Source organism: Lolium rigidum, chromosome 1, assembly GCF_022539505.1.
Source record: "Lolium rigidum isolate FL_2022 chromosome 1, APGP_CSIRO_Lrig_0.1, whole genome shotgun sequence".
Taxonomy (NCBI): domain Eukaryota; kingdom Viridiplantae; phylum Streptophyta; class Magnoliopsida; order Poales; family Poaceae; genus Lolium; species Lolium rigidum.
Window position 1 is genome coordinate 320,292,665 of NC_061508.1, and position 9,824 is coordinate 320,302,488.

General features: G+C 46.8%; 3 protein-coding genes and 1 long non-coding RNA gene across 4 annotated transcripts; 1 reads left to right on the forward strand and 3 right to left on the reverse strand.

Moving 5' to 3' along the window:
* Positions 1–407: 407 nt before the first annotated feature.
* On the reverse strand, positions 408–1,510 carry LOC124698307 (nifU-like protein 3, chloroplastic). The gene is made up of 4 exons (XM_047230803.1): positions 1,328–1,510; positions 1,181–1,256; positions 795–1,084; positions 408–637 (listed from the first exon to the last, which is right to left on the reverse strand). Exons 1-4 carry the CDS (start codon positions 1,409–1,411, stop codon positions 446–448), a joined length of 642 nt encoding a protein of 213 aa, XP_047086759.1. The 5' UTR covers positions 1,412–1,510; the 3' UTR covers positions 408–445.
* A 1,094-nt stretch (positions 1,511–2,604) lies between these two features.
* LOC124698319 lies at positions 2,605–5,290 on the reverse strand. Its single transcript, XR_007000933.1, has 3 exons — positions 4,423–5,290; positions 3,308–3,583; positions 2,605–3,127 (listed from the first exon to the last, which is right to left on the reverse strand). It is a non-coding gene; the product is annotated as an uncharacterized LOC124698319 (long non-coding RNA).
* LOC124698298 lies at positions 4,620–7,040 on the forward strand. Its single transcript, XM_047230794.1, has 3 exons — positions 4,620–5,211; positions 5,439–5,689; positions 6,039–7,040. Exons 1-3 carry the CDS (start codon positions 5,193–5,195, stop codon positions 6,492–6,494), a joined length of 726 nt encoding a protein of 241 aa, XP_047086750.1. The 5' UTR covers positions 4,620–5,192; the 3' UTR covers positions 6,495–7,040.
* On the reverse strand, positions 6,716–9,021 carry LOC124661957 (pentatricopeptide repeat-containing protein At5g44230-like). The gene is given in 2 exon segments (XM_047199850.1): positions 6,716–7,479; positions 7,482–9,021. Coding segments are annotated over 2 exon segments (1,959 nt in total). The 3' UTR covers positions 6,716–7,060.
* Between the last annotated feature and the right edge of the window lie 803 nt (positions 9,022–9,824).

The window sequence follows — 9,824 nt, forward strand, 5'->3', positions numbered from 1 at the left end:
CAAGCTGCCAATTTTAGTGAAAGAACTGAAGATTAGAGAAACTTTGACTGTTAAAGAGTTCGAGTGACTGAGGAGGAATGTTTGTGCAGCCAGGTTCTACTAAAGAAACTGAATTTGCCATTTCCTTGTAGAAAGTTTTGGCTTAGACTTTACCAAGGCAATGCACTGAGTCTAAAATTGATACAATATATTGATAATGTTAAATATTATTTATTTATTGTCATAACACTGGTTGAAAGTTTTGTTGAATTACATTTTTTTTACACTTAACAGTGGCATGAAGATTTCTTCTCTCCTAGCCACAGAATCCTTGTACATAACTGTATTAGTCTATTCACTATTTCAGTGCTGTGATTCGGAACTAAAAGACTGAAGTACTGACATGGAAAACTCATCAGAAAGCTGAATTTATCTTTCTTTTATTGATGCGCAACTGAATTCATGTTTAATCTATCAGCTGAACAGCCAGGATCGATGGTATTTTCTCTCTCAGTTTTTGTGTCACAGCTACACGTACTGTCATCACACCGGCTGCAGGTCCACTGATTTGAATCTTCACGACAAAACCATCGATCTGAACAAGCTCTAGGCTTCCACCTCCGGTGCCAGAAAGGTATGGCCTGATCTCATCTAGCAGCTACAATGTCAAGCAAAATTCAGGATTATAGTTTGATCACCCAAAAACTGCATCTTTATTGAACTATCTGAACTGTAACAGGCTCAGAAAACAGACGAGTGGCGTGCACAATGAACACTGATTGGTAAGTGAGCATATGACAGGGTATCTGGCTTACCTTCTCGACGTTCTCGTTATTGAGCTCGAGTCCAGTCTCGGTATCATGGATCTGCTCGACCTCGAGGATCTCGGGGATCTTGTCGCGGAGGCGGGTCTCGATGCCCATCTTGAGTGTCATGGTGGAGCTGGGGCAGGAACCGCAGGCGCCCTGGAGCATGAGCACGACAACGAGGCCGTCGATCTCGTGCAGGGCCACGTTGCCGCCGTCGGCCATCAGGCTCGGCCGCACCTCGTCCAGCACCCTCTCCACGTTCTCCTCCGTCAGGGGAAGCACACGCACCGCCCATCCTTCAGGTATCGTCAAAACATGGTCAATACTACAATTCTGGCATGTATACTGTACGTCTGTGGCATGGTGTAGCTCTAATCATTTTCTTTGTGTACCTGCTCTCTTGGCGCGGTGGTTCAGTAACGTGTGGCTGAAGCTGAGTCGGCCATGGATATGGGAGCTTGAAGAGTTCTGTGCAGAAGTAGGATCGGTTAGTGCCAAGAAGAATGGTTGGAAAGGAAGAGGCTGGTGAGTGAAATTACCTTGCCGAGAGCTGCTGCGAGGGGGGTGCTGGCGCCGGTTCCGGCAGCGGTGGCTTGCCGGAGATTGGGCGAGCAGAGCCTCATCTGAACCAGATTTTTTTACAAGCTCGTCGCGAGGCAAATTAGACGACGGGTGTGAGCTGGTATCGTGGACGTCCAGCCAGCGGCAGGCTCACCCGTTCGTGATTCCTTTCGTTTCCTGGATGTCAGGATGTGGTTCACCGTTCACCCAGGGAGAAGTTTTGTTGGGCCTAATGTAAATATGTGATCCATCTCCAGGCCCATGATCAAATTGAAAAGCCTGTTTTTTAATGGTATGAAAAGCCTGTTGAAAAGGTTGAACCTCACGTATTCCGGTCTCAGAATTGTTGTAGGTTAGTGAGGATTAGTTCCCTATTTAGGATCGCTTGAGCTCATGTCATATTTTTTTTATCAATTTGATGTGTTGTAAGCGCGGGTATTTTTACCTGCAGTTACCCATTTACCCTACTGGGTGACGGGTATGTGAAAAAGACGGGTATGGGTACGAGTGATGGGTAAGATTGAAGGTGACGGGTACGTTAGGTCTCTACACTAGCCTATTTCTTTCTCTCTCTTTTTTTAGATTTAGTAGCCTATTTTTTGAACGGTTCAATAACTGTGTTTTGAAGTTTCAAAAAATTCAATGAAAAAATTCTAGATGTAGAAAATAATGTACTCTACCAATCTGAAAATATCTCAACTCCAAATACCTAGTATGACATCTAAAGTAGTGAAAACTGCGAAGTTTCAAACCTCCAAATTTTGTCATTTTGTTAATCCTAGAATATAAGGTATTTTGGGGTCCAGATTTTGTATGGTTAGAGAGTACATCAGCATCTACATCTAGAAATTTTGTTTAGAATTTTTTTAAAACTTCGTAAAGTAAAGGGCTGCCTGCAACCCGAGTTCCAAAGTGATTTTTTTTTTTGCAAAGAGATGACACAACAACGCCCACAAAAGGGAGAGGTGCATAGATCTCGTTCCATAGCTAACATCCTGCATAAAATCCAGTTCTTTCTCTGCGTGGTATGTGCACGAGTGCAAAAATCGTACACTCGCGAGATATGGTACACATTTAGGGCAGGTAAACAGAGCTCGGTTCATCTCAAACTCGGCAAAATCATTGCTGCCCAAAACCTTTTTGAATAGCAAAAGGTTCTGCGTCCATTCATTACAACAGAAGTAAAAAGGGATTAAGGGAACCATAGCCCAGTACACATGACGACGCTCACAGTACAGTTCAGGATGCTCGTAACCACCCCGACGCATCACTTCATCAAATCACTTTACAATCCACTCCAACAGATCTATTACAAAACTAGGCCAGGAAAGGTCCAAAGTACTCACTCATGGCGTGGCGAGAAGCCACCAATAATCTATGTCCAGATCCCCCGAGCGCATCCGAGGACGAAAGCTGCACGTACGTACGCGAACAACTGGACTGGACGCCACGGTGTGGTCCATGTGATCCAGCCAGTTTGATGTTGTTTGTGCTGGCCACCAAGCGCGCACCTACACATACACACACAGGAATACTCATTAAGAGATTGGCCGCAGCTCTCGACAGCGAGGGAAAGGATCAGCGGCAGGTAGCCTGTCGGGCCTTGGACGCGAGTGCGACAGTCGCTTTGCATTATTTGAACGCTGCTGCTCCTTATTTAGGATCCTCACTACTACTTGATTCTATCCCAGCAATAGTAGAATCAGGCCTTAGCAAATGGCCAGTTCCATCCCGTGAGAATCTGGGTGCTATTTTTCGATCGAGCACACGCAGGAGAGCTGCATATCACAGGTTTTCGGGAGGATATATGCGTTAGAGACTTCTTTCCCGAAAAAAGGCAGACGCTTTACGCTTGATGGAGAAAAGATTGATGTTTATCAACAAGCCACCGAGGAACAGGCAGTGTTATATAGGGTAAAGAATTGGCGAGCAAAAATAGAGATTTAATATGTTCGTACCTTTTATGAGCAAGTTGTCCATGCGTATCTAGTCGTTCTTGAAAGGAACTATCGAATATCTGGTCTCAGGGTGCAACAAGAGCCAGTAGATTGTTGTCGAAGTTATCCAGAGTTGATGCTGCTTGTCTGACTTTGAGTGGTACGTGGATGGCCATGAGCGCCAAGACGTTGCAAAGTTCCTTTCCATGTTAGATATTTTCTTGTCTGATATAGTGATATCGGGCCCTTAGCAGCATATGGTATAGAGAGCCGAATTGAACAAATAAACAAGTTATGCTGCTGGACAGAAAAGCCTGTTAGATTCTCACCATATCGAAGCAGCAGAAGGTCAAATAATAACTTCACTATAAAGACAGAAAGACCAAACTTCATGCGTACGTTAACGTTGGGTGTATAATTCAAAGTCTAACCACGAGGTAGGGCTCATCAACGAAAACAAACTGCAAGACACAGATTGGGTCAAAACTATGATCATGTGATATATCCAAGTGCAAATCCTTTTCAGCAACAGTGACAATCTGGTATCCAGATCCCTTTCTTTTGCGGAGAAGGAAACATGAGAAAGAAAATTAGCTTGGAGATGGAGTGGCTAGGATGTAACATGGCCCCAACAATAAATCCTAGTTATTGACATAGGATTCTTGGATGGCCAAGTGATGGGCAGCTCAATCTTATCCTACGTTGTACTGCACTACTGTCCTATGTACGCACGACATCTGAAAAAAATGATTAAACCGTTTACAAAAAAATCTTTTAGCTAGCTCAGGATACCGCCCATATGGTGAGGCTTAAATCAAGGCACAGATCCATCAAGGGCACACATGAAATAATAAAAGTCAAACTATATGGAATCTGGACTGCAGCTCAAATCCAAAACTGATCATTGAACAGCCTAGCTACTGTTTAAGTCAACCCAAATGTAATTAAGATCAACAAGAGAGGTTAGTTTAGTGTCTTGTCGGTGCAATTAAGGGATTAACAAAGGCTTAGTTTGAGATACGGGGCGTCCTAGAATCTTGGGAAGGCAGGGATGGAACATGCTGAAGCAGCAATACAGCAACAACCTATCCCGGTTAAAAAAGAAACGCAAAGTAAGGAAGGGGTTTGCAACTCACATGGATACTCAAACGGTAGTTCACTTTTCCAAGGCTGTGGCCAGATCCCAGGGCTGGGACTGTGACGACTACCAAGGACAGCCTAGGATAACTCATTGCCGTGTAGGCCCACGGTATCTGCAGATCTGTACTACTACAAACTGCAAACATGTGAAGATATGTCTGGCCTTGCTTATCTATATCAGAGGGGAGTGGGGTGGGGTGGGGGGCTGCAAAGTTCAAATCCTTGATATCCTTAGTCCCGGCAAGGCCTGCGTGAAATATCTGCTCCACATGCTTATAGGTTGGCCTTGTTGTTTCATTAAACCAGCGAGATTTGGCCTTCCAATTGGTTGTTGCACTTCCCTGATCCTTCCTTGAGCCTGTTAAACAAATACTTGTGCCTCCTGCCAACGATCTCAAATCCTGAACTTTTCCCTTGTTGCTGCCCTTGCATCCTGCTTAGCCATCACACACAGCCTGTCAACCCTTTGCATTACTGCCTTTCCTTTTGGTTGGCCTAGCTATTGTTCTTCCTACAAAAGGATGCAGTTCACTTCATGAGCATGAGAGAGAGCCTTGCTGCTACATCCAGACTCCAAGACTGTCTTCCCCAGAATTCTCCGATAGTTCGGGCCCTATCCACTGCTCTGAAATGAGTAATGGGTGCTGAGGAGAGATATACGCAAGCCGCATCCCGTTCAGTGCCCTTGCTGATATATGGAGATTCCGACTGTTCATGAGCAATAACCAGAGGAGAGTGAAGATGCGAGATAAGCAGCTGCTGCAGCATGAGACGCCAATTTTCAGGTGAGTGAATCTTCATGTGAATTGCTCCGTGTTTGCTTCTCGCAATCCTCTATTGGCCCAGCATCCAGCATCGCTCTCTTCCTCTCTTACTCTGCAGTCAGGCATATCATAATTACCATGCAAATAGTAGAATCAAGTTTATTTTAGTTCAAATTTCATGTGATAATTAACTCACCCATGCAAACAATATTGGCGATGGGCCTGACCTTTGACTCTGATTGTTTCAGGAATGGAAACTGATTTATTTGGTACTAGTAGAATCCTCTTTGCCTTGTTGGAGAAAGAGGGCGTAACCATCATTAGAGAGCTAGAAAGTGAAGGTTCTGTTCAGAAGCTAGCTAAAATACTGCTGAAAGCTAGTGGGCGAAGGCTTTTGAACGACACCTTGATAGATCCAATGGACAAGTATTCCGAACAATATAGCAAGGAATCACTTCGGAGAACAATCATGGAACATGATGAGGTCTTCAGACAACAGGTAACAAGGAGTAATTTTTCTATTCATCATTTATCTCATAAAGCACCAGATTTACAAGACATCTATACAGCATTACAAAAAAAGGAATTGTGACAGTAAGGAAATCAAAGTTAAAATACCAGATTAAAATTTGAGACTCTTGAATTCGAAAGATGTGCTTGCAGTCATCAATAAGAATATTATTAACAGGTGTGTTCCAGCTATACGATATAATGCAGTGCATAGTACTGTTAACCTGCATCGACATTAGGCATTCATCTGAGAAGTTGCTGAGCAATTTTTATGCTGCTCTGTGATTGTCTTGTCATTCTGCACATCATAATTTTACATTCATGTTCTCTTGCATCAGGTGCACGAACTGCATCGGCTATATAGTGTACAGAGATCACTGATGGCTGAATTAGGTGGTGAGAAGCACAGTTTCCAATCCAGAACAGAAGAAACTAGAGAAATGATGCAGGGCCACAGGTCAAACCTGAAGAATAGTCCCTGTACATCAGAGACCAGCCAATCTGCTCGTCTTGCTGGTGCACAATACTCTGCTCCTAGACAAGTACCTGAACATTTTTTTCTTCAAGAATGCAAGCCCGTGTCATGCTTAAACCTCTTCAACGAAGAAACCTCGAGAAGCCAAGAAGGAAGACCAGAAAGCAGTAAATCAGTTCAAGATGAAAGTTGGAGCGTTTCTATGGAAAGTGATCTTGACCTCAAGCTAACCATTGCGCCCAGTTCACATGAAACAAAAGCACCACACTGGCTCTTCTCAGATAACAGGGAAAGAAAACCTTCTGGTCATCATCGATGACAACTGGCATCTTAGATCAGTTAGTTATACATGGAACAAGAAGCAATGGGATCAACACCTAGGAAGACAGAGTATCCTAACAATGGACCACAACACTTCCAAGCTATCTCACAAGAAATCATATCTCCCTGACATGCTGCCCTGAAATTTTGATCCAAACTATGCCTCGGTCACTGGTCACAAGTAACCTGTATGCAAAAGTATAAAGCTTCTCACTTCTCAGGTTATCAAGCACAAGAACTTGCTAGGAGCACGCCAATCTAGTGTGAAGATAGCAAACATTGGCAGCAATTCATTTCTTATTTTTCTTCCCACTATTACTCAGACTGAAAGAGACAAGAACGAGTAGGAAATTACTAGACTTCCGTCCTCCTGCAATACGTATATTTACCAATGCCCTGAAAGGAGTTTTGGCTAACCTACCATGCGCAGTGCTTTGTTATTTGCATTCTTGTTTATCTGCATCACCCATGTAAGTTCACGTACAGAAGTTCAGAATGATTGTGGGACCTTTTGCAATCAAACACCAAAGTTCCTATTCTGCCATGTTATTTGTTTATCTGCTTTCACCAGAATCCACCACATGAGCATTCTCCATCTTTGAAATGATGGAATCTCATATTGTCTCTGACTATAATGTCAACATGCTCAACTCTTGAAACTAGTCGCATAAACAAATGACAGTCCTCACAGATCCTTAGATTTTTTACTATTCGAATTGTGCATCTAGATCCAAGAGTCAGCAATCCAAACAAGAGAGCAAGTTTCTCACTGTGCCCCATTAAAATCCGCTCTTTCTCTCCATTGCTCACATCATAAACAATAGAACTCAGGATTGGCACATAACCAGCTTGCTTCAGTTTTGCTACTAGCTCTATTAATGCCTTCTTTATTTCATTGGTCCTCGGATGTGAGTTATCACCAGCAAAGAATTGATGGACCAGACCGTCTCTACCTTCAAACCAGCTCACAGCAGGATCCTTTTCAGCCTCCGGCTTCTCATTAGCTTCCGAACCTTGGAGACTTCATCCCATTTTCCTGCCGATGCAAGTGTATTCGATAACAGCACGTAGTTCCCTATACCCTCTGGCTCAAGCTTAAAAAGATGCTCAGCCGCAACCTTGGCAACTTCAGTATTCCCATGGATCCGACAAGCCCCAAGCAGCGCTCCCCACACACCACCGTGAGGCTCCACGGACATTGACCTCACAAGACCAAAAGCTTCATCCACCAATCCAGCACGACCAAGCAAGTCGACCATACAAGTATAGTGATCTGGAGATGGCGATATCCCATATTTGTCCTTCATCTGTGCAAAGTAGTAGCGCCCATCTCTAACCATCCCTGCATGGCTGCAAGCCGTCAATAGCCCTATAAAGGTCACATGGTTGGGCACCACATCAGCCCTCCTAACCATGTCCTTGAAGAAAGCAATCGCCTCCGTTGCCCTCCCATGAGCAGCTAGACCAACAATCATCGAGCTATACGTGTACACATTCTTCTCCTGCATCCCATGAAAAACACTGCGTGCTTCATCGATAAGCCCGCACTTTGCAAACATATCCACCAACCCCGACCCGACAACCACGTTGCTCCCAAAACCACCCCTCTCCGCGATCTCCTTAACCCAAGCGGCACGCCTCACCGCACCAAGCTGAGCGCAAGCCGAGATCGCACCCGTCAAGGAGACCTCGTCAATGCCCACGCCGAGCGCGGCCATCCGCTCAAACACTTCCAACGCCTTCATCGGCATGGAGTTTTGAGCGTACCCGGTCACCATCGCTGTCCATGCCACCAAGTCCTTCTCCGGGCACTGCGCGAACACCTCCTCCGCGGAACCCATGTCCCCGCTCCTGGAATACGCCACCACGATGCTTGTCCAGGAGATGGCATCCTTCACCACCATTTCATCGAACACCTTACGTGCAGCGGTTACGTCGCCACAGGCGACGTAGGCGCCGATCAGGGAGTTCTCGACATACCGGTGCTTGTCGAACCCGCCGACGAGGATCGAGACCGCGTGCGCGGCCTCGGCGGCGGGGAGGGAGCGGGCGGCCGCGGCGGACTTGGCGAGCGGGGAGAAGGCGAACGGGAGGAAGGGGAGGTGGCCGCCGTGGGTGATGCCGAGGAGGCGGGAGAAGACGCGGAAGGGGGTCAGCGGCGGCTGCGTGAGGAGCGCGAAGCGGAGGAGCGCGGCGGCGAGGAAGGGGTCCGGGGGGGTGTGCGCGGAGAAGACGGAGAGCGCGTAGGGGAGCGGGGCGTGCGGGGGCGGGAGGGCGGCGAGGCGGCGGAGGAGGCGGGAGAGGAGGTAGGGCTGGGAGCGGGGCTGGAGCGGCAGGCGGAGGAGGAGCGCGTGGAGGCTGCGGAGGTGCCGGAGTGACGCGGAGGAGTCGACGGCAGCGAGCAGGAGCGAGGCGAGCGCGGGCGGCGGGAGGAGGGGCAGCAGCAGCGTGCTGGCGAGCGGCGGCGGCGGCGGGGCGTGGAGGAGCAGTGCGGGTGGGGGACGCGGCCGGACGAGGTGCACCATGCCGGCATGGCCGTGCGGCGCGGCGCGGCGGTGATGCGAGCGGTGTTCTAGGACGGCGGCGGGGTGGAGCTGCTGCGCTCGCGGTGAGCCGCTTGTTCCGCGGGCGGCGGCGCGAGGCAAAAACTATTGAAACGCCCGCCCAGGCAGCGCTATGGGCTATTGGGCCTAGTAACTTTCTCTGTGCATGGGGCTGGTCACTTTTGGTGTGTTTCGTTTTGAGTCCAATCCAATATGGTTTTCTTTGCTTTTTTTTTTGGGTGAATGTGGGGGTAAAGCAACAACTATTCGAATCCCCTCCCTGGCAATCGCTCGCTCGAGCGATCGGTTTCTATGGCGCGGAGCGCTCACGCGAAAGCGTGACTCAATTCCCTTTGTATCACGTAGTGCTTTAATTGTGTTCACATGTGTTCACACTAACAGCTTGTATTACTACTTTGCAAGTTGCATTAGCGTTCACACTTCATGCATGCACATGCATAGAGTATCTCATGGATTTGCATTTAATGAGCCAACTTTTCAGCACTCTTTCATAAGTTGTTGCATGCATACACATAGCATCTCACTCTTTTTCTTCAGCACGAAGTGGACTCTCAATTCACTTTTTACAATTCCCTTTTGGGTTTTTTTCGTATGGTAATTCAGATTTAATGGGGTCCTTTTGCAATTCCCTTTTTCGGGCAGTGGTATTTAAGGGGGAAAATAACGGGTGGGAAGATCCACTTGCAACTCAAATGAACTACCACTTGCTACTCAAATTAAGTATTGTTTTAAGTTGTAATCTAACAAAAGTTGCTCAAAAATTC

Coding starts and splice junctions, on each gene's coding strand:
- LOC124698298 (XM_047230794.1), top strand. Junction 5,690..6,038: donor ATGAGGTCTTCAGACAACAG/GTAACAAGGAGT, acceptor CTCTTGCATCAG/GTGCACGAACTGCATCGGCT.
- LOC124698307 (XM_047230803.1), bottom strand. CDS start 1,411: ATGAGGCTCTGCTCGCCCAATCTCCGGCAAGCCACCGCTGCCGGAACC. Junction 1,085..1,180: donor CCACCGCGCCAAGAGAGCAG/GTACACAAAGAA, acceptor CGATACCTGAAG/GATGGGCGGTGCGTGTGCTT. Junction 638..794: donor ATAACGAGAACGTCGAGAAG/GTAAGCCAGATA, acceptor TTGACATTGTAG/CTGCTAGATGAGATCAGGCC.